Source organism: Anser brachyrhynchus, assembly GCF_964034855.1.
Source record: "Anser brachyrhynchus genome assembly, chromosome: 1".
Lineage (NCBI taxonomy): Eukaryota > Metazoa > Chordata > Aves > Anseriformes > Anatidae > Anser > Anser brachyrhynchus.
In genome coordinates this window covers 44,894,294-44,918,851 of record NC_137694.1, presented here as the reverse complement: position 1 = coordinate 44,918,851, position 24,558 = coordinate 44,894,294, and the positions used below count along the sequence as shown (strand labels likewise).

General features: G+C 47.5%; 1 protein-coding gene across 1 annotated transcript; it reads right to left on the bottom strand.

Annotated features, from left to right (window-relative positions):
• Positions 1-13,075: 13,075 nt before the first annotated feature.
• HEBP1 (heme binding protein 1) lies at positions 13,076-18,894 on the bottom strand. The gene is made up of 4 exons (XM_080575305.1): positions 18,730-18,894; positions 18,443-18,581; positions 16,922-17,102; positions 13,076-15,599 (listed from the first exon to the last, which is right to left on the bottom strand). The coding sequence occupies exons 1-4, from the start codon at positions 18,805-18,807 to the stop codon at positions 15,428-15,430; spliced, it is 570 nt and encodes a 189-aa protein (XP_080431431.1). The 5' UTR covers positions 18,808-18,894; the 3' UTR covers positions 13,076-15,427.
• Between the last annotated feature and the right edge of the window lie 5,664 nt (positions 18,895-24,558).

Sequence of the window (24,558 nt, the reverse complement as noted above, 5' to 3'; positions counted from 1 at the left end):
CCCCAGAACCAGTTAATCCCTTTGCCCTGGAGGAACTTGTGTGGCTATAAATAGGAGTGATGACGCAGTCCTGAGGTTTCATCTCTAAGGCACGTGTACAGGAGCCAGAAACAGCAACCAAGGCTACTCGTGAGCCAAGGGCTGCAGGCACCTCTCCTGGTGGGCGGCACTGTGGAAGGAATCCCAAGGCCCCCTGCTGATATTTTCAAGCTTCCTGGGGGCTCTGGAGGCAGAGCAGAGGTGCCCTCAGCCTCAACAAGCACAGCCCTGGTCAGCGTCACTCTGCCCAGGCTGGGGTTGGTAAGATGCTGTTGACCAGCTGCCCTCCATGGATCTGTGCCCTTCCTCTGCCACACAACCATGGGAACTCTTCCCTGGAGAGGGGGGGATCCCTGCCCCAATCCACAAGCCCTGATTCCCCATATGGACCTGGTACTGGTCCTGTCCCTTCTCCCTGCCTGCGGCACACTCAGCCTTCTGCACCAAGCTCCGTCCTACATGGATCCTCGCCCTCCCTTAAAGTCAACATTGCTGTGTCTCCTGGCCAACCTTTCGAGGGAAAGTGGTGTTTGCTTTGCCTTCACTATGGTGACAAGTGGAACACCACACTAGCTACAAGGAGCACTGTTTCCTGCAAAAGTGTTTTTTTTAAGTGCCGGCAGGAGCTGCAATCTGGGTTGGCCAGGCTGGCCTTGCGTGGAGGGGCCAAGTGCCTCTCCGGCATCATCTGGGGCTCCACCTGGCTGAGGAGTTTCTCCCATTAAACCAGTAACAGGTATATTTGAGGAGAAAGCAAAGGTTGTGGCTTACAAAACGGGCATCTTGTTCTCTAATGGAACACTCAGGAGTGAAAAAGAGAACACCTTGCCTCCAACACACAGCGGTGTCTGCTGTTTCCTTCATTTCACCGCCTGCCTGCCCAGGCAGACCCCACCGCAGCTCCTGCCCCTGGCTGACCTTGGTGCCGAGGGTGCTGTGGGGTGCGGGGGGGGGCAGGATGCTCTCTGCGCCCACCGGGTCCCGCGGCGGGTCCCGCGGGCGGCCGCTGGGTGGCGCCGTTGCTCCGCGGAGCGCGGCGCGGCCCCGGGAGCGGGCCCCGGTGGGGGGCTGCGGGGCTGGGGGGGGCTCTGCGTCCGGGGGGGTCATAGCAGAGCCAACAGGCTGGAGTCCTGCTTGAAAAAATAATAATTAAAATAAAATAAAATAATAATAAAATAAAATAAAATAAATAAAATAAAATAAAATAAAATAAAATAAAATAAAATAAAATAAAATAAAATAAAATAAAATAAAATAAAATAAAATAAAATAAAATAAAATAAAATAAAGCAAAATAAAATAAAATAAAATAAAATAATAAAATAAAATAAAGCAAAATAAAATAAAATAAAGCAAAATAAAATAAATCACAATCTTTCTCTGAACTTCGACAAAATTTGCGATTTTGCTCCCATGAAATGACTTCATTTCTTTGACTCAGCATGTTCCAATAAGAAAAAAATATATATCCATCCTAAAGGGGAAGCTTTTCCACTGTGCCGCTCAGCTTGTTTTACACAGCAATACAAAAAGCTTCTCTGAGCTCATTTTATTTTGGGCACAGTTTGGTCTGATTTCAACCAGCCTCTTCCTAACTGACTGCACTGCAGCTGCCAGGGAGAAACGACTGCCTGGGGAGCCTCCTGCCCAGCTCTGGTGAGGTGTCTGTGGCAAGGAGGCCGTTCCCCATAGGTCATTCCCCAAAGCCTAGGGCACAAAGTCATGGTGCTTCATGAGGCCGCGGGAGATGGACAGCCACTGGGACCGAGCAGCGAGTGTGTGGGAGGACACGCTGCCAGCAGGCTGGGTGTCCGGGCAGGTTATGGCTCACCAGCTCCGCTCCCCGTGCCATGCAGCCTCTCAGATGGAGGCTGCCAACTTCTGCCTGTGTGGGTCAGCAGGAGAGGAGGTCCCCAGCAGCAGAGCTGGTGACAGATGGCAGCGATGTGTGCAGGACAGTTTTGTTACACAGAGAAGCAGGAGGTGGATAACGTTGCAAGGTGCTGTTGGTAGATAACACACGCTGTCCGTGTCACTTCTCCCTGTGCCCCGCAACCGCCATTACCACTATATGGCAAGAATGTGCTCTGGTTCCCCTTGCTATGTCCAATATTTTGGGTGTCAGATGGCAAATGTTTTCTGTCAGATGGCACCTTGGCAGAGCCAGGATTAAATGCCCAACTTTTAAATGCAGGTCACCTCAAAAGAATATGTAGTGACTTCTGCAGGGATGTGTGTGCTTGTTCAAAGGGAAAAGGCTTGAAAAGTCTATCAACCCATCTATCTGTCTCTCTGAGTGGTCTACGGAGCAGAGGAAAGCATGCAAATTTTCCAGCATGACAGACGTACCCGGGAGTTTCTGGCAGCACGGTAAGCTATTGGTTTGTGAGAAGAGAGTCTGGCGGGCCAAGGTACGCTCAGCCATATGAGATTGCATCTGTTTCAGAGTAGTCTCAAGCTGCATCAAAAGCAGCTTTTCTGCAGTCACTGTCCACAGAAAGAGAGGAAATCTGGGCTGGAAAGCAGCTCTAACTACAATCTGGAAGGTTTCCTTGAGGAGATGGCCTTACCACTCCTTGCACATCCTCTGCTGCACAGCACAGAGCAGGGAAAGGCCAGCTCCACATCTGGGCCTGCCTTGGCAGCCCCAGCCCCAGAATCTGTTTGTAACAGGCATGTAGAAGACACATGACTTTAATATAAACAAGCATCTGTTTGGCTTTTAGTGTGCTTCCAATCTGGGCCACACAGCTTTGGGCCCAAGAGATGGCTCTGAAAGGCAAGAATTTGGCCAGAAAAGGCAGAGTCTATTGGGGAAGAACCACAGCCAGAACTGGGGGCATGCTTCAATTGCTGAGCCCCTCGCGGCTGCACCACAGCCAAGCTTGGTGTGAGCTCTCTGTAAGAAAAGCACAGCATCTCCCCTTCCCTCTGAGGCCCTCTGGAAGCATGCACGACTCACGGGGGGCCGAACTGCAGCAGCTGAGCACATCGCACAGCCTGCCCCACGTCACACACGGAGGAGCCTGACTTTGGGGTGGTAGTGGAGAGCATCTCCTCCAGCTTGTACTGCTCGGACAGCAGGTTCTGTGAGGCACGCGTGGCTGCTAGGCTGCTGGAAGGACTGTGGGTTCTTACCATGCCATGCCAAATGACCTGGGGCCTGCTGCTCTCGCAGCACTGCAGCGCTGGCAATGCCACCCTGCTCCTGCTGCACTTTGGTGAGTTCCCTGGCAGACAGGTGAAACCTGTCCCACGTGAGGACCTGAAACCTAGAACCACCTCCGTTTTGGTGCAATATCAGGCTCCTGCTCTGCCACCTGCTGGAGCCAGGCAGGGGCATCTCCAGCCAGCACGGACACACGCCCCTGTCTGCTGAGTTACCCAGGAGGATGGATCACGAAACATTTTGTAACCAATGCACAGTATTAGAGTGAGTTCACGCAAGACCAGCGCTTTGGATCTTGTGGCCACCACATTTTTCATCCAACAGGAGTCCTAAAGATTTACCAGCGTGTCTGGCCCTGGTTCTAGCTACAAGTGATTTTTTTTCCAAATCCTGGAGACAAGAGGGGTGGGACAGAGGAAGGGCCTCTCTGAAAGTTTCATTATGCACCTTGTCTTTTTTTGAATAACATTTGCCTTTATTGTCTGCTGGCAAATTCTAAAAGTGGAAGTAAATTTCTCTACATTGAACAAATGTGTAAACGCTAAAAGAAGCTATATGCTCCTTTACAGGAACCCAAAGAGATGAAATGCTTGGTAGCGTCTCTCCTGATTTCTCTTTCACAGTGCACTCTTCAAATGTAATCAGCTTTTGAGGCTTGCTCCATCTCCAGCCGTGCATACAAATGCTCACACTGAAATTAATAGAAGCATCATGATGTATTTGAAGTGAGAATCTGGGACAAAAAAAGTTAAATACTTGATGTTAAAATCACTGACAGAAGTTTCATTGGCTTTAGTTCTCATGTTAGAGGCATCTGTGTGTGTATGGCTGGAAAGAATCATTTTTATGGGTATATGTGTCTTAGCAAAATCCTAGGAAATAAATATGCATGTATGTTGTTAAAATTTCATACGGGGAGCTTGGAAATGCATCCTCGTGGCCTCCCTTTTAGCAAAGATGTGCCGCTGTCTTTAACCCCGTGACTTCACCGCCTGTTCTGCCCTGGGGAATAAGGAGCTGTTTGTGATTGATGGGATCATCGTAATACATGTGGACAAGGCACTGGACTTGAGTTTGTACTGGTGACCTCAGATTTGGCATTTAGTAATGCTCCTATTGTGTGTTTGGTGTGTCTGTTGAATTGCCAAGGCTCCTACATGAGACAGACCTTCCACGTGCTTATCCTTCTGGCTTGCCCGCGTGATGGGGAAATGCAGTTTGCTTCACTCAGGGCACAGGGTGAAGGTCATATTGTCACCGTGCCTAGGTGGCTGTTGGCCTTCGCACCCAGGGTGCTGTCTGACACTCGGAGAAGAGATTCAAACCCAGGCTGCTCCAGGCATGGACTCAGGGCATGGAGCCCTCTTTCCTCTCACGCAGTGGAGGTGGTGTGTAGGGAAACACGTGTGCCTGCAGTCCCTGCCTTGGCTCAGGGGTGGCTGCAGGGGAGCCAGGAGCTGATCCACACCAGCTCCTGCAGCCACACATCCTCCCATGCACACACCGGTGGCTCCTTACATGCAGAGAACCGAATCGCTTCTCGCATGATCAGCCTCGCTGCTAAAACAGCCCCAGCCAAGCTCTTGCTGGTTTGCAGGGCAGAGGGCTGGTCGGAATAGGACAGCTCTTCTCTGGAGCAGCAGCCTTACTCAGGAGGGGCACCACCACCAAATGGATCGGTGGGGTTTAATCTTCCCTCCTGAAGGAGGACGCTCTTTCAGCTGGCACTGAGCACTTGCTTGAGTGGGAATCTCCATGTGAAGAAATGAAGAAAGCCAAGATACCAGGGTGCTCTGACGGCATGAAGTAAGGAAGGCAGGCCAGGGGACACTGGCACTGACTGGCCCAAGCACAGAAGCTGGGCTCAGCCCACGCTAGCAGCTGGACTCAGGCTCCCAGCGGACTCTCTGCCCCAGTCCTGACAATTTGCCCTGTCCTGTCCTGATGAAGCAAGCCCAGGTTTTTCCTGAACAAGCTGCCTGCCTGCCACTTCTGCTATGTAAAATCACCCAGCAGCAGCAGCTTGCTGCAGGGATTTCGTAAGAGCGAGGAAGTCACGGGTTGGAGGCACTTGGTCAAGGGTGTCTCTGGCTGCAGCCCTGCCTGGGAGAAGTTCCTGCCCCTTGTCTCGTGAGCTGGATCGTCTCTGCAATCACGAGCAGAGAGCAGGGGGGGAGGAGGGGGGTGGCAGTACTTCCATGGATGCCTCCTCTCCGTGGTCAGGAGAGAAGCACCTCCTTGCACACAGGTCGTGCATTCCCCCATTGCACAGTGACCTCCTACCTCTCCTCCAGCAGTTATCCCAGCCAAGGGGAGGAGAAGGGCAGGAGCAGGATGTGCTCCTGTCACCTTGTGCTGACAGTGAGCATTCACCCTTTGCAGCTTCCTCTGAGCATCTGTAGCACTGATTTTCCTGCCTCAGCTCTGTCCAGCTCTGCAGGTGAATTCCCCAAAGTGCTGTGAACTAACTGCACTTCCTAAAGGTCTGAAGAATGAGGACATTATTTACTTCAGGCTGGTGATGGGCATCAAATGGTGTGAAAGAAATGTATTCCTCAGCTCCGTCACTATCTGGGACCAAAATAACAGATAAAAGAAGAAAATCAGTGGGAGTTATCATTATATGGAGTTGCCATGGAAATAGCATGAGAGAACTTGGAGGAGAGCTAGCACACCATGTCTCCAGGAGGGCATAAATCCCCTGCTAGCCTCACGCCTTTTTATCACATTAGCAGGCAATATTTCTTGATTTAGCAAGAGGTAGGAAAACATCAAAGCACTGTTCTGACATTTTTGTCTATTCCACGATTTCTCTGACCAAGACCTTCCTGACCCTTCAAGAAGCAGAAATGTGAACCCCAGTGCTACTGGAAAGTTGTCCTGGCAACCATTTGATAATTTCAGTAAAACGGTAAGAGGAATGTCATTTTCCCCAGAAAATATTTATTGAATTTTGTGGATTCATATGAAAAAGCTGAAAATCTTTTTTTTTTTCTTTTTAATGTAGAATTCTAAGATTTTTTTTTTCAAAGAAAAACATCACATTTCATTAGAGGTGCTTTTTAATGCTGATTTCTAAAGAAAAGCATTACAATTTAAATGATTTCCAAGTTTAGCAAAGCTGCCGTCTTGTGCAGTTGCACTGTTCCGGGGAGCCCATTTTATTCTCCTCTCTCAGTCACTGCATCTTGCCTTTAAACCGCTCTATCCCCCCTGGTCAGCACAGCATAACTGCACCCGCTCGGGCACTGTATCAGGAGATGCCACAACCACAAACACAGCTCTGAGGCACGGTGTCATGGGGGGGTGACACCCCTGGTGTGTGCGCCCAGCTCCCCACCCTGCAGTTCCCCTATGGCCTGAAGGTCCCTATGGCCATCTGGCACGGAGCTGGAGGAGGGAGACTGCATGCAGGTATGTGCCTCCTGCTTCCTCCAGGCTCTGAAAGGCTGCAGAGGTGATCAATTACCAACAGGGGACAACTGCCCTGCTCTTAGGGCTTTGCTGCTCCTCAGCAACGCTGATGGCAACCCCACCGGCAGAGGTTGTCCCACTGGTGACAGCTGTGGCCATCTCTCCCAGAGTAAACTGCCACATAGATACTGGCATCCAGCTGCTTATGGTATGTATAGATACATCTTTCATATCTATACAGATACGAGAGAGTGAACGAATGAAGCCAGGTTTGTTTTCAAATAAAATCATCACCCTCTCCTATGAGGTGGCACATTGAGATCTGCTGCACTATGGCTCCACTGTTCCAGTATTTTTTTCCCTGCATGTCTTCTTCCCCACTCCCAACTCCTTCTCCTCCCTAGGGCTTTGACCACTATGTGATGCGACCACCTTTAGAGTTAAGAAGGACCCTCAGCAGGGCTTTGAGGGGAGATGGCAGGAAGAAAAGCCCGGGGCAGGGCAGCAGGGAAGCCTTTACACTTGCATCTGCTGCCTTTCAGCAAAGCCAACATGTTGGAAAGAAAAGATGCTGAGCAGCCTCCAAGGAGTCAGACTTGTACCTCTCCTCACCTGCTTCACCCACCAGTACCAGTGCTTTGTCCCTACATCAGTGCTGCACAGGCAGTGAGGTGAATGACCTGGATCAGGAAGGAGAGTACTGATAGAGGAATCCAAAGAGCACCATCCCAAATGCTCCTTTTAGAGCCCATTCAAGCTATATCACAGCTATTGACCCTGACTCTGGCTTAGAGCCCCATTTCAGCAACTGAATTTCCGTCACATTTGTGACTCCACTTGCAAAATCTGGGACACAAAGATTTTTTTTTTTTTTTACTAAAACTGTGCTAAAGAAAGAAAGGAGGGACATGGAGAAGGAAAGGTCACTTTTGACATCTGCATTTCTAAGACAACAGTGTTGAAGTTATCTAAGGTGTTACAAGGAACCAAGATTTCTCCCTAGAACAAAAGTTGTGGGCTAAGTTCTTGTTGATTGTTTTGTCTGTTTGCTCAGCATCAATTTAAGATAAAATTACACACATAATTTTATAAACGCTATTTATAAGACTGTGAATACATATTATGCATATTTTGTGACAAAACGGATCCATTTTTACCCCTCTGAAATGACAACTCCCCAGCATTGAATAATTCCAGGGGGGCTATTTTTACGGCACTTGGTGTTACATTTGTTGCTGAGTAGCAGCTCTCTGTCTATAGCCATGGGAATAGACATCATTTTTAGCTCGTCATAATTCTGCTGCTGGACTTGTTCCAGAAGAGTTTGTCATAACAGTAGGCTGTGCATCGGCTATTTATGATAAATGGATTTGTTGATTGCAGGATTTTGGAAAGTGATTGTGTTTGCCTCCGTATGAGGACTGTCTGGAGAGACCCCATTCCTCCCCGTCGCTGCATCTCCCAGGACAAGCAGCTGCAGTCTCAAGGAGACCCTCTGGTGGGTGGCAGCTCCCCACCTCCTTGGTGTGCCTGGTTGCATCTTGTGGCTTTCAATAAAGTAATCTGAAAGCAGCTGCTTCCACTGTTCCTTCAGGATTATTATTTTCAGATATTTCTTTCCAGGGAAAGGAAAAACATCCAGAGCCTTTTCAAATGCTATTGCCTTACCATCATGAGCAGGAGTAACTTGCAAGGTGAAACAAAAATCCCTGTTTGTGTCTATGCAATTTTGCTACGTTCTGTGCATTCTGGGCTTCCATTCAAAATAAACAAAATTTTTAAAGCCAAAACCTAAATCATATACTACAGAAATATATATATATATATATATTAAAAACAAAAACAAAAACACTTGCATTATTCTTTCTTGTTCTTTTCCAGAGACAGCACCATTGCAATGTATATAAATGAACTTGTGCCCCTGGTTAAAAACCAACTCTGTGGAGAGCTGTCTTCAGCCAGATGACTCCCCTGGTTCAAGATCTGAGCTTCATTCCTGGATTCAGGCACATCTCAGACACAACTCCTGTGCAACTGTTAAAAAGTCGAAACCACCTGCGCCTGGAGTGGGCCACAAGGAGTGAAGGGGGAAAAGGGCACTGCCTACCCTGAAGGCGAGGTTTGGAGGTAGAGGGCCATGCGCCATCAGAGCAAAAAAATACACCTGGGAAGAACAAAACCACCCCTGGGTGCTCCATATGCCTGAAACCATAACTGCATTTTCCAGTTATATAGGCCTGTTTCCCCATTCACACTCCTAAATCCACAGGACGGCCCTCGTCGTTTTGAAATTAGCTGGTTGGGTTTCCAGCTGGAGGGTGTTTCAGGCCAGGTTCCCAAGACGCAGTATCTCATGAAATCATGGTTACTGCTTTTCCCCTCCCTGGGGCAGGAAGAGCATGGTTCTTCACAAAGGCGTGTACCAAAGTCTTGCACAAAGCAGATGGCAACACAGCAGGAGCAGAGTTGTTTTGGGGATTTCCAGGGAGATCTTCGTTCCCCAGAATGAAGGGAGGAGACAGGCCTACACAAGGCAGGGTGTGCTGCACCCATCACAGCATAAACCCTATCTGGAGGGGGTAGAGACACGAGTTATGGGGCAACCAAGGTGCTATGTCCATCCAGCCCAGCCTCACACCACCCTCCCCCTGAAACAGCACAACTCTCGCCCTCCTACATCTTCAAAGGATTTTTGCTCCTCCTGGGTTTCCCATGCACAAGTACCAGTGTGCAGGTAGAAGCAAGGTACTGGAGAATGAAAGATGTGGATTTACATGAACTCAATTACCCCAAATAAATACCAGTGCAGTAACTAATCCCAACTACCATCCTCTTCTGGGTACCCTTGCTAAATAATACTTCCAGTTCATGGAAGACATTTCAATGAGCCAGCACATGATGATTTGGAAAGATGTTCCCTTGCAAAGATGACTCATAAAGAGAATTGAGAAACATCTATAGTCAGTGATTAAACAGCTAGAAAGATCTGCCAGCAGAAAAGTGTGTCCAAAATTGTCACGCCATACACTACCTTTTATTTTGGTACTTCGCTTTGGGTAAAAGGTTTCATTTGTCTCATTTGTTTGAGTATGATGCATGTCAAATTTCAGATCCTCTCCTCTCATACTAAGAGCAACATTTAATTCTGTTAGTCTTGTACTTCATCGGTCGTGTGGGAAGGTGACTGACCTCTTTGTCTAATAGCAGAAGACACTGCAATTGGTTCTTCAGACTCCAATTAAGAAAGACCTTAAATTAAACATTAGGGATATTAAAAAGAAAAAAAAAAAGAAAAAAAAAAAAGACTGGTTTGGAAAGCTCTGGAAAAATACTCAAGGGAGAGTAGTAGCCATGGCAATGCTTCTCTGTTTTCCCTTGGGATAACAGACGTATGTATGGAAGGCACCTCCCCACCACACACCTCATGCAGACCAAGCACCCCTCCAGTGCTCCAGACGCGGATGAGGCTCAAACCCACTGAGCTTCCAGGTTCAGACATGGACAGGGTGGTGCAGCTGCCCACGTAGAGTGGGGCTGGGCTCTGCTGTTCCAGCATAGGCAGCAGCCCACACTGCCAATGCCACACTCCCAACACCACCTTGACACTTGAGCCATGATGCAGGGTCATGGCGCTGCAGCGCATGGCCAAGGAACTGCTTTTCTGCACCTCTCTCTCTTGGGTCTTGGTCACACAAAGTAAGTGGGGTTGGTGAGGGGTTTGCAGCCCAAGATGTCCAGCTGCATCAGCTCATAGGATCCTGGAGAATTAGAAGGGCCACTGCATTTTTAAGTCCAGACGGCAGGCCAGGCTGCAGGGGATGTACAACAGGAGGCACTGCCCTGAATGACATGCTCGGTGCATGGCACTGAGTTGATCCATACGCATGAGAATATAAGTCCTCAAGGATGCTGAAGCACCTAAATCCCAGTGGTTTCTTTCAGGATGCTGTTTCTGGGATGTTCCACTTCCATTTGTACTTTTGAAAAACCGCCACCTAAAATTCAGGTTCCTGAACCCAATCATCTGGATAGCATGAAAGATATGTCTGAAGCTCCCCCAGGACCTAGGGCCACTGATCAGCCAAACTCCGCACTTAGTCTAAGAAGAGCGTGCCTCCTTCCACCCCATTCACTCAAGTTTCTCCCCATAGAAACTGAAGGGTGGGCAGGAGCGAGGGTCAGGGGAGCAGCATGCACCCAACTCTCACCTGGGTGTGGACTCAGACAAACGCTGCTCTAGAAATCAAGCAGCATTTGCACTGACCCATATTCTGCAGCAGCTCCCACAGAGGACTAGGAAAAAAGGATCCACCATGGCCAAAACCTGTCTTGTGCAACAAGAGAGCAAACTGAGAGCAAAGCAGAGAGATTATGAATGAGCTGACAAAACCAGCCTGCTGCTGGCATAGGCACCGAGCAGAGACGGAGCAGCTAGACTGGAAGTGTTTCATCCATTACTGTCAGAGAAGTCACTTTTATCACTGATCCTGCTCACATAAATCAAGTTGCCAAGCAATTTTATAGAGACGTTATACATCCAAAGCTCCTTATGGTCCTGTTAAGAGATGCATTTCTTTTTTAGCTCGGTGTGGCTGAAATGCTGTCAGAGAGGAGAGCCACTGCTCAGAGTGCTATTATAAAAGAAGTAGTATTGTAATTACAGCAAGAGGGATGATGCGAGCTAGGAGCCACCATCTTCTTCCCTTGTCCCCTTGCCTTTGGGCAGCCTCGCAAAGCTGAAAATTTGCTACCGCAAGCACAATAGCTGCTCATGCACCCTTTGCCATGGTGATTGATGAAAATGGAGGAATAATGATGTTACTTCTCCATTCTTCATAAATCAACCATCCCCTCAAAGTGGCTAGGGAATTGTAAGCCTGCCAGGATTTATATGGACAACTTAACCAATTAGCTCTTTTATCAAGGCTGTCGTCTTCTTAATGCAGTGTTAGATATATTTAGGCATGTGCCTACAAAAGGAAGTATCTCTCTGAAGCTAACAAAGCTCTGATCCTAGCAGACTTAAAGCCTTGGTCTGCAAATGTTTGCCCTGTGGCTGTGTTTGCATTGGCAAGTTCTTCTGTGACAGCAGAAGCTGACTAATAGTTGCAAGCATCAGGTCTGGATGCCCCTACTTGTACATGACCTATATAGGTATACATGACCATATCCATGTAGTTATACATGTGCACACACATACATGTATATCGATAAATATGTTTTGGAGGTTCATGAGAGACTGAGCCTGCCCATGCTCAGCTGTCCTGACCTGTGGCTGTCCCCACTGCCGTCACAGGACTGCTCCGTGCCACGCAGGGCTCTGCTCACATGCCTCACCCACCCATTGAGGGCCTCATTTACTGCCACTCATTTGAGGCGGAGGGCAGGAGAGCACTCTGAGCGTGAGGCTGAGCACTGGCACCACTGACAAGGAGAAGCATTACAGCTATCAGCTAATTATCAGCACTGTCTCACCTGTTCCTGGCAGGCAGAGATAACCCCCAGCCTGACCTCGGCTGCCTGCATCCCCCCCAGGAAGCAGCACCAGCTGCCACAGGGATGCCAGGAGCTGCAGGAGAGGAGCACGGGCCCAGACGTGGCCCTCGCTGTGCTCACCTCCAGCACCAAGCAGCCCCCCACTGCACTGAAGCGCTGGAGCAAGCCTTTTGATTTCCCCTGCCCTGTATTCGTACATCCATGTTGGTCCCGGGTCAAAAATCCAGAGTGTTCCTCTGGCTTGGTTACTCTCCTGGCCCCAGCAAAATAAGGTTACCAGACCACCTCTAATGGCAATGGAGCATCCACCCAGTGATGGAGACATATCCAAAAGCTGGCTGGCCCTGCTGCCCAGAGCAGAGAGCCAACCTGCTGGAAACCTCATCAAGAGTATTTCTGCCCTTCCACATGCAAGGAGCTCCTTGCCAAAGGATGGAAGGATGCCACCAACAGTAAGCTTGCCCAAAATGCAACCGCACAAAAGCACGGGAAAAAGTCTGTCTGGGTCTACTACACACAGTAACAAAATGCCCTGAGCCACACTGTGGGGAGTGTATTCCCCTAGAAACCAGGGGAATATTTAGAGGGATTATCAGTACAGAGTTGCATTGATCCTGTATTCTGCCTCAGGTTTCCTGTACTGTCCATCACTGGAAGCTGGCTGGACCTTCATGTGACAGTATGTCTAACATTTTTGAATAGAAGTGCATGTTGAAAAGCACAGTCACGAATATTTGCCTGAACACTATGAATCCCAGCCCTTGGAACATAGAAGTGAACACACAGTTTTCCTTAGGTGAGTTCTCCAAGTTCCTACATTAACACAAATAAATCAGTCAAAGCCTTTAGGTGGCTAAAACCAATGAAAAAAAAAAAAAAAAAGAAAAAAAAAAAGAAAAGAGATTACTCCATCAGCTCCCACTTCATACAGTCAGATAATGCAAGGCCACACCAAGATACCCAACATAGCAATTTATTGGAAAAAGCATTATGACTACATACAGATACTGTGACATGATTAGTAGCCCAAACTGGCAACCTAAAGTCTTCCAAATCAACAACTCCCACTGAGCTCACAAAGTCAATGATCAGCACAAAAACTGTAATTCACAGTATTATTATATTTATGTAAAACTCTAGGAAATGCAGACAGAACACAGGCATCTTTGCTTATAGAAAAGGCAATTGAATTTGCATAAGGTTTTGATATCAGTAACACTGTTTATGAAACTGTAACCTGTTTACTGCATGTAGAAGGCCAGGAGCAGGACTGCACAGGCAGAGCCTACAGACCTGGCTACTCTATTGGGTAAGACATGCTTGCTCTCTGTTCAGATAGTGTATGCATATTACAGAAAAAACAGCTTCCTTCTATACCATGCTGTTGAGATGTGCAGCTCTGTTCATACCAGGTTTATTACTGGTCTTCCTAACATCTGAGATTTCACAGGAGAAATTTCTAAAAATGTCAGGATTTTGACCACTGCAGTACATTCATTGTCAGTACCCAGAAAGGTCTGTATCCACAGTCAGTCTATATGTGACTTCCAAAATCAACCCAGGAATGCATAAACTGTGCAGCAGTACACCCCTCCATTCCTCACCTATGCAGGCAAAAATAATATGTGACATGAACAGGTACCTTTTGCACAGGGGATGGCCTTAGAAGGGCCTTTGCTCCTTTAAGGAGCCTTCATAGCCTACCATATCCTTGATTTCCTTTCAATTTCTCTTCCCCTGTGCTGCAATCACTAACCATGGTGAATAACTTTTCCCTTGATTTTTTTTTTTTTTGAAAATTAACTGCTCATCTGCTTTTTACCCATCCTGGCTAGCAGTTCTTGCACACGAGGAACTGAAACTGTCGTGAGGTCCACAGCAAAGTTCTTATATGGCTCAGCAAAAGAGAAAAGAAAAAAACATCAGAACTTCAGGTTTTCTCCTATTACTGCTAAGATTTGTTCTCAAAAAGAAGGCACAGGTCAAAGAGCTCAACTGGTCAGAACCCAGGACTCCATCAGAATAATCTCTCTTTCAGCTCTAGGAGGAAAATGGCTTTTGGAAAGCACCTGAACTTTGAGGCACTTTAGCATCAGAGGAGGGCATCTCTTTTAGTGAAGTTAAGGAATTATACAAGTACCCACTGTAGCACAGTGTGTGTGCGTGTCCCCATTACAGGTATTCTGCTTCCTGCCTGGCAGAGAGTTGACAGCTAAAAAGTTGGTTTGATGCCTGCCAATTAAACACTGACAGTGTTCCTAAAACAAGACCCACCCTTACTATTGTATTTGAAGTTTCAGAAAGGCTACTTATTATTTGGTGTAAATCCCAGTTTTCAAGAACCAGACTTTCCTCTTTCTTTAAAGACAGCTGCTCAGAGAAGCCTTTCTGAAACTCACACCATTTAAGGAGAGGTTTTATAAAGATCTGCACCCACAGCAGTTCCACTAGATGCTCACTGTTCTTCAAAGGCACCCTCAGATTGCAAGTAATAGGTACCCGCTTTTTTCACAGTTTGTATTTTTCTAATTCAATTAGATTACCACCTGCATTTCAAATTTGGTCCTTGTGTAGGCTAGTTTTAATGAAATATTACACACAATAGTGAAATGATCTTGGGGTCTCTGTGTCACATTGTCCAGCTGCTGGTTGAGATCAAGACAAAACAGAATCCAAAATGTACCACCTTAGACAGAAGGGACAGCTGCAAACAGAAATCTTCCCTCAAGTAACTTGGTCAGATGACAGAAATGGTGCTTTCCTGAACACACTGGAAAATGTAAAGGATGCCTATTTTCACTGTGTTGTTTTGGTAGCAATGCTCATGTCCCTTTACACCGCCTTGCAAATGGCACAGATAAAAGCAGAATCTTACAGCTGCAGCAAGCTCAAGAAGATAAAAAAGTCCCTGTATGCACTCTCGTCATGTTCCCCTGCCTGCCTCAGGTAAGACTAATAGTCTGCCAGCACTTGGACGTGACTCCTGTCAGGCACCAGTCTTGGTAATTAAGTACTTCAGCTGTCTCAGCATTGAGCTCTGGGAGCATGAGGGAGATAAAAGCAAGCCGCTGAGAGATCGTGAGAGTCTGTGCGGCTGAGGACTCAGTCTCGAACGAAGGAGCATGATCATCGGGGGGGGTATGCAGTGTTCTTCTAAAATAGTTAGTCCTTAAAAGAGCAATGCACAGGTATAGAGGGAGGGGATTATGTTTCTCTGCCTCTGCCAAATTGTTAGTTTATTTTGAAGAGAAGAGGGACGTGGTGTGGGGAGGCTGTTAGTGCAAGGCAGTACCACCGGGATCCAGATGCTCACTCTTTCACAAACCAGACCTCATTGCGTCGTCCATAAGGCTTCATAGGGGGGTCGTAACCATTGCAGAAGTAGAAATCCTTGCGGTATGTAGCTTCACTTCCCAGAGCAGACTTCAGCTTGGCAGCATAGTTCACATAGTCCACCTCTTTGGCGTAGCCACCGAACTGCCTGCAAAGAAGCCAAACATGGAGAAGTGCTGAGCAGCACTGGAACAACACAGCACGGGGGAGAAGGAGAACAATGCACAGCTACAGTATATTTAGCCACTCATTTTGGTCCAGGTCCCGCCAGCATGCACTTGCATAGGCACCATTCTTTGAGAACCAGCACACTCTGCCTGCAACAGATCAATAGTCTCAAAGTCACACAGCCAGGGTACTGACAGCCACTGACAGACCCCAAACGGACCCGTGTGTATCAGTCATCAGAATGGCCCTGCCCTTTGAATGAATGCCATATCAGAGGAACAGCTTCCCAGAGAGCAAGGTTATCTCCAAGTCTGCTCAGCCCACAGTCCTTCCACCAATGCTGTCAACAGCCATGTTCACTGGGGTGTGAACAACCGTCTGCTGGAAGCAAGATCATGAAGGGAAGCCAAACTCTAGCTAGCCCAAGGAAAAAGGGAGGCGGGGAACAGAAATGTTAGCAATTACAGCCCACAATGCTATTTTAAAGGGGTGGGCTGGAATTGGTCTGTTTTATGTTTATCTCCCACAAACAGAAATTGTTTCCACATCAGCCTGCACCTAGCAGCCCTGCTTTAGTGCCAAGGTTTGAGACAAAACAGCCTGTTGCTGCAGAAGCAGCCCACACCCACAGCAAAGGCCAGGCAGCAGTCACAGGCATGGGAGGAGCCAGCAGCCCAGGACAGTTCAGTCAGCCAAAATAGTTCAAGCAAAGAGGCAGGGGAACATCCAAGGGGTTAAAAATGGGATAAAGAGCTTATCACTACTGTGATGCTGGCTTGAGTCCAGCTTAACTCAGTCAACAGCCAAAGCCATTCAAAGGTGATTTGAAGCAATGCAATGGCTACTTGTCGCCATGATGGGTTCTGACATTTAGGCTTTATCTGACTCCTATAATTTGATGTGAACCACACCAAGGGACATCCCTGATGACTAAGAACCATCCTGATCCCAGAAAATGGGGAAAACAATGGTATTCAGAGATTAGGAATGACTCAGTCCCTTCATATTCACCCTCCCTGGCTCTTCACCTTCTCAGGTGAAACAAAGAGCCTTTCAGGGCTAACCCCTGCACTTGTTTTACCAGTTAAAAAAAATAATCCATATTCCAAATCTGTGCACCATGAATCACGACAAGAAATGACATAAAGCACCTGCCTTCACAGTCTAGAAAGATCCTGCCATCTCCTTCTACCACATGCACCCCCTGTCCAGCAAGTCACCTAGTAAAAAACACCACTGCCCTTCAGAGCACCCCAGAGACCTAAGCACTTGGGACTGGGAATCCCAGGATGTGTTCCTTACGTGGAATAAATGGTCATCCCTTGTCTCTCTTCAATCTTAATGCTTTCATCGCTAGGACAAGGAGGACTGGCTTGAAACTGATTTGGGATTCGAAGATAGACCTTCACTTTCTGCTGTAAGGATCCATCTTCAGCAGGAAAGGCAGTGATGGAGACAGGAGCAGTCATGCCCATTCCAACCCCTGAAAGAGACACACAGAAATTACTACAGAAGCCTAGGTTCTCAGGAACTCAAAGCATTAACAGGGGATTCGTAAATGCTAATTTTGCTTTAGGAAGGCTCCTCACCATGATCTCCTTGCACAGTCAGTTGAGAGAGTAGGGTACTCTGAGGCATGCAGAACAGCCTTCAGGCTTTTGCTTGAGCCAAACCTCTCTCCCCACTAACTACACGGGGAGCCTGGGAGGTAAGGGCCTCAGGTAACTGACTTCTGGATGGTTTTTCATGATTGGTTTTGTTTTTGTGGCTCTTAACTATATAGCTCATGCCACACTCTCTTCTGACACATCACCTCTAACACAACAGGACCTACAGTTCTTGTGCGGTGACACATTTATATATGAGTATTTAAATACACGAGTATTTAAATCTTTATCATCTATACTTAGTGGTGAGGCCGTAGCCAATACTGGGTGATAGAAGCTTTCTCCCAAACCCTTCCGAATGCTCCCACAGGTCCTACGAGTTCCAGTGGCCCAAAACTCATAGCTGGTCTGGCTTTCAACGGGACTGTCCATACTCTCCCCAAGTCCAGGAACAGCACACCTCTTTTCTGCTCATTACTTCCCAGAGGTACATGGCATGCAAGAACATTTTTCTTCCCTCTTCCTTCAGCACTAGTGAACCTGCAACTTTCCGGTGGGGCCATGCCTCTATTGTGATCAGCAGGGAGTTCTTGATCACGCACGGAATGGGCTGAGATCAAGACATCTTTCTCATTTATTTGTACACTTCGATACCATACCTGTCTCCATGCCATGGTGCAGAAGGTACCCTTTCTCCTACAGCAACAGTGATCATCTTTCTGAAACTGTAGGGCTGTAAATGCCCTTTTCTTCTCTATCCACCTCCTATTCCCATATAGACTACATAACTCCCTCTACCACGTGCCTGAGAAGGGTGTGAGATGCCTCAGATCTACTCAGTGGTCTTCTCAGCCTGTTACGGATTATTATTGATGCACATACTTTAGTAAGTTGAGAACTGGAGGCAATCACCTGGAAGCACCACTATAAAACACTGCGAAGTACCATTAAAAGGCACGCTCATTGTTCATTACCCTTTCATGAATAAAAATAACCAGGCTACACGCTAAAAATTCAATGTCATAAAAGTCATTTCCCTGCCTACGAGGGCAGACTTCCCAGGCGCGATCACAGAACCGAAGCGCCCCAGCTACCCTGGATTTCATCAGCGACCGTGCACCCCGAGCGCCGTGACAGCTCCTCGTGTGCCTGTCCTTGCATTATCCCAGCGGCAAGGTAACACACTGCTGCTTGAACACAACGCCAGGCCGCTCACCCTTGTCGTTGCTTCCTCCGACGTACTTGAGGAGCTTCAGCACCCCTTCCTTCGAGGCCTCGTCGAAGGGCTTGCCCTCCACCTCCACGGCGGCAAACTGCCCACCTTCGCACGCCCTCTCCTCGTAGCTCAGCTGCTCCTGAGGGAAGGCCGAGGGTCAGGAGCCGGGGCGGACGAAGAGGAAGGCGAAGGGGAAGAAGCCGGGGCGCAAGCCGGGGGGCAGCCTCCCTCCGCGCTGCCTCCCCTCCCGTGGGACCCCCGCGCCACCCAGCCGGGCCGCCCCCTACCTTCTCCCCCTTCCTCAGCACCCGGTGGGGCCATGCCTCCACCGTGCTCAGCAGGGAGTTCTTGATCATGCCCAGCATGTCGCCGGCACCTCCCGGCCCGGCCCGGTCCCCCCGCAGCGCAGCACGGCCGGCAGGGAGCGGCCGCGGGCCGCGGCGGGGCGGAGCGGGGCGGGGAGGGGAGGGGAAATGGTCGGGGAAAGCGGCTGAAGGGGACCCGAGGGCTGCCGAAAGTGTGTGTGTGGGGGGGGGACATGGACGGGGTGAGGGGGTAGGCCTAGCTCTCCCAAAACTGCAAAATCTCTGCGTTTGTTATAATTCTTGTTGTCGATTTTGATTTCTTACAGCTGGCTCCATCTACCTGGGTGAAGCCCCCCGTGGTGGCCCGTGGGGTGCAGAAGGACAGGAGCCGGGCAGAGGGGTGCCGTGAGGAGCCCCAGGGCTTTTGCTAAGGAGCAAAAAAGAAAAAAAGTGTGACAGAAGAGATGTGGCGTTAAGGCGCTTCCCCCTTGATAGGGACCCTCCTGCGACGACAAAGCAGTCAGTGACCAGCCGAGCCCAGCGGCTGTGCCCAGGCCGGCAGTGACAGGGTGACCAGGGGTGACACGGGTGCAGATCTAGTCATCTATTAACCATTATAATTTGGTTTGTTTGCTGTTACGCAAGAAGCTGTGGTTGTAACAGACGTTGCGTGCTGCAGGTTATTTGTTTTCTTTCGGACCAAGTGCTGACTTTCTCTGGTGGGCTGAGTTTTGCCGAAAATACCAATTTGTACCTATCAGTGGAGGAAAACATGGACTGGGTCAGACCAGAGGATCCCATCGTGCCCAGTCTTCTGTCTGCGACAGGGGGTGCTGGTGGACATTTGGGTAAAAAGGCAAAACCCATGGTGGCCTGGCCTGGCCTCCCACCTCCAGCCATCTGTGACTGAGAGACCTCCCGGGGCTAGACGTCTTATCGTCCTGTTTCATGTTGTCCTTGGTGGATTTTATACAACTTTATACAACTTCAGGTTGCCTGGTGAGATGCTTGTGTCTGAAATGTGAACAGGTAATGAAAGCTGACATCTATGTTGTATTTTTCCTCCAGAAAGGCCGAGATGGCCAGTAGTCCCTACAGCCCCAGGCAAGGTGTGCAGAGCAGCCCGTGCAGGGAGCAGCAGTGGTGCAGGCGTACAGCTGGTGCTCCAGCACTGCCTCGTAGCTCTGAATGCAGGGCAGCAAGGAGGAGGTTGATGGGGCCTTTCTCTCCGGTTATTCACTGTCATTAAGGAAAATATATTCTGGAATCAAAATAGTCTACATTTCCTTAGAAATTATGAGGAAAGCTTTGCCAAAAGCATGACTTTTTTTTTTTTTTTAAAAAAAAAAAAACAGCCTTTTTACAGGCTTGATTTTTTTCCTTTTCTAGTTAAACAGTGTTTCAGATTCCTAAGCAAAAACCAAGGAAAGACTTACCAAATTAGGGTTTTGTTATTTTCTGAAAACCCGAATTCAGAATTTACGCCCAGGAAATACTCACCAGATTGTTTCATACACTCCTCATACTCCCGCACTCAACTCCTAGATCCCAGACACAATGCTCACTGAGTTAATTCTTGTGGTTCATTTTGAAAGATTTCATATGAAGCTAGATTCTCCCCCTCCCTCTTAAAGTTACTGTAATGTCACTGACCTTGTTTCCATATACTCAGGCCTTGGGAATCTTTAAATCCTCACTATTTATGACTGGAGACTTTGCAAAACAGCTCTCATGCCAGCCTTATCCACAACCATTTAGGCATAATTCATTCTTTATTTTTATTCTCATAAATTGCTTTATTCAGACCTTTAAAATTGCTTCATTCAGACCTTTAAAAATAGTTTATTTTCTCTTTGACTCTACTATCTACATTTCAAAAGATTTCAGGTATGCAGTTGGCTACAGTGCTGGGTAAGAATCTCTTTAGAGACCTGAAGAACAAGCACACTCTATCCTCCATTCAGTGCATAATGTCTGGAGGTCTGTGTCTGCATGTGGAGAAGATACTCCGTGAATTAGACACCAGTTGAATTACCAATCAGGCACCAATTGAATTACCCATGATTTTGGAAACTAAACTGTCTCCTAAACTATTTTGGAAAATTCTTCTAGACATCTATTTATGCTATTAGGTATCTAAATAGTTTCGGAAAAACATCCCATTTTCCAGGGGTCTTGGCAGAAGTCACTGTGATTTCTTTCACAGTGTTGGAAGTTCTGGACATATCTGTTGAATAACAAGGTTTCCAGTGCCCACCTTCAGGTAGCTAAAAGAAAGCTCTCTGCAGAATGAAGATGTTGAAATTTGGTCCCTAGAATCTGATATATCTTCACTCTTGAAACAATATACATACACTAAGTTTCTCCAACCCCACCCACTCTCTGAACACATGAACTGGGCATTCTTTGCGCTGGTGGAGAATAGGTTAAGGCCATATTTTAAAACACAGCTTCCTCTCCCCCTCCCCATCCAGCTGGAAGTACAAAGCACTGATCTATCTTCCTGCATTCATCCGGCATTCAGCACTTTTGAAGATTGAATTCCCCAGCTGTTTCTGACAGAGTGCTGTCAAAATAGGACAGAGAAATTCAACTGATCTTTATAGAAACAGCTTACCCTGGTAAGCAGAAAGAATAACTGCATAGCCTAAAGGTATTCACACTCAAGTAGACTGAGCTTCTCAACTCATTTTGCATGGGACACAAAACAGCCTTCACTGAAGAACAGGGTCAGATTTGACCTACCAATGTAGGGTTGAAAGAGAGCAACAAAATGCAGAAGTTCTGGTCTCCTCAGTAAAGCCATCTTGTATGTGCTTTGCTTTATTCTGTCTAGCAGCATCCTATCAGGAAAGGCTTAAGCAGGTGAAAAAAATAATAATAAACATTTCCTTTTTTTCTCTGGTAGAGAATTAACTCCTCTGAAGTCTCCTGCGAGCATACAACCTTCTCCTGTGCATTGGGAGTCTCCGCAGCTGAGTATTTCCACGCCTTTGGCTCTGCAGAGCATTAAGTCGGATGGGGAGGACAGCTTTGCTGATGACATTGAGACGTTCATTGAGTTCTTCTAGCCTTTTCCTTATCGACTGGACTTCCCTCACAAGATTGTCCACAGCCGCAGACACAGGGCGGAGACTACAGAAGAGTAATACAGGAGAATAACTCAGTTTGGGGGCTGTTCCTGAGCATGCTAAATAAATCACCAGACTAGCAGGCCTTGTGTTTCTTGGGGGGGGGGGGGGGGACGGACAGGTAGCCGAAAGAGCTGGAAGCAGTTTGCTACAAGATGCTTACAAAACACTTATGTAAGATGCCCCTTTCTGAGCCCAGGAAACCATGAACTACAGGACCAGTGTGTGCAACGTGCTCTTTCCATTTCCGCCAAAGCACAGCTGGCTCAGTGCAGGTTGACAGATGATTTATGAGCTCCCAAAAGCACTTCACAGCCCTGCTGCTTTCAGGGAGGAGATGAAAACCATCCTGCTTCGCTGGAACCAGTGGGGCTGAGCGGTCGAGAGCAGCAATGTGCAGAAATCCTGTGGGGACTTCCCGATGAAGAGCAAGCTGCTGCCTGCCACGGTTCAGACGTGATTGCAGAGCGCCCTCACCAGTTTCTGCAGGCTGTGCCTCTCCCCGAGCTGAGGAGGGGACTGTTGAGTTTTCCAACAGGATTTAGGAAGGTGAGGGCTGCACTGATGCACTGGCATGCCTGGGAGTGGCCCTGTCCCTTCCTCTGGAAGGCTTCCTCTCAGTCTCCCTTCGGGTATTACCAAGCTCTGACCATCATTCCAATCTCACATGATATTAATAAGTATTAACCAGCCTCACTGTTAACCAGAAATGGAGGCTAGGCCAGTGATTCCCACAGGCTACTGCCAATCCTCAGCACTTAAAGTGGACCAACCTGTGTCCTTACCAGCGAGCTCTTACTTCAAAGTCCTGTGGGAGAAATGTGGCTGAATAGTCTCATTACCTCTCCCTGCACGACAGTTCAGGAGTCACTAAGTCAAATATTTCCAAATATGTAAGACTTAATGTCTGCCCTGAAAATCTTAGGCACTGGTAAATTTCTGCACTGGGGGTATGAAAGTTGTGATCAATTATGTGCTAATAACATCCCCCATGCAGGTGAGGAGAAATCTACTTGATGACAAAGACCAGCATATAATCTATGTACCATATCCTCCTTAAACCCTAATTTGATATTGTGTGACCTTCTCATTAGTGTCATTTTATCCTCGTAGCCTTTCCTTTTCAGCTGGCTCAATGCACAGCAGTTGTGGAGAGATTTTGTTTGTTTGTTTGTTTTGTGTGTGTGTGTGTGGTTGTTTTTTGTTTGTTTGTTTTTGTTGTGTTGTTTTTTTGTTTGTTTGTTTGTTGTTGTTTTTTTTTCTAAAGAGAAATCTGAGCTGTGGAAGAGAACCATTTGCTTTAGGAACAATTCTGATTTAAGAGATAGTAGGTTTCTTGTAGGTCCACATATTCCCTTCTTCTCTCTATCTTCCTCTGCCTTTTCCACTCTGATTTTGGAAATGTCAGATTAAAGTAACATTTGAGTGTGTTCAATAGGAAATATTTCCTGTAATGCCAAGGGAGAAATGTGAGGAGATGGACTAGAGAATAGCTTCCACTGCTTAGGTGTTACAGAGACTGAAATCAAAATATCACAGGCCAGCTCAGCTTCTTCTCCCTACCCTGCGGCCAAATCCATGTGTGGATTTGTAACAAAATTCATTTTTTCCAGGCTGTTCTCACACCTCACAGGAATGAGGTGTTGAGGACAGCCTGAGTTTTCTTCAGGGTAATTCTTACTATACAATCATGGCAATTGGCAATATTTCCCAATAAATAGTGAGCAGTATATTCAGTTTACTAGGGTGCTCAGAGCTGCTAGCACAACAGATACCAAGAGTGGGATTCATCTCCCTGCAATTGACCAATCTGAAAGCTAAAGAAGATGAATCCTGCTCGAAGAAGGACACCCAGGGCAGGACTGAATCACACCTCCAGATGAAGGGAATTACCTGGAGATCTCCGGCAGTAAAGCGTTTGGGTTGTTCAGCAGGGTGTGTTTCATTTGCCAGAAGATGCTGTTTCCCCATTTCTCAAGTGTTTGAGTAATGCTGTTAACACCTTCTATGTTGACCTTGTCAGCTAGGTTAGCAGGACATCCATGAAAGCGAGGAAAATAAATTTGACAGAATAAGAAAACATGAGCCAGTGGTCTTAGTTTAATCCCCTCCTCTTCACCTCAGATGAGTTGCAATGAAAATATTCATTGCCAAATATCAAATATAAGGAGGATCTAAATTAAAAAGCAGATAACTCTCCCTCGCTATGTAATTCTCTGCCTCCTGTTGCCAGAGTTTTCTGCTGTCACTGAATGCCCCAGCTGATTATTTCTAAAATCATTTTTCTCTCCAAAAATCTCAGCAGCTACCCAGGAATCAAGAAAGACAACTCATGAGTGAGCAGTGTTTGTCCCACTCCAAGGGGGAAATAGGCAAATCTTCAGCCCTGAGTTAGCTAATGCCTCCCAGGTTGAACCACCACCACCTCTTACCGCCTTCTCTGTAGTCCCATTTCTGATACTGGTCCAGAAAGTCCTCCTGGGATTTACAGCAGGGTAAGAAGATGAAGAAGAGGAAAAGAGGAATAGTCACCATGATGGTGGTTCGTAGGGCTTTGACCTTCCCTTTGCTCTGTGGAGACAGAAAATCTTGCTAACTGCTTTATTTCTCTTTCCCCTCTTTCTCCATCTGCCGTCTGTCACCCCAGCACCACCTTTCTCTCTGATGATGTATTTCTTTA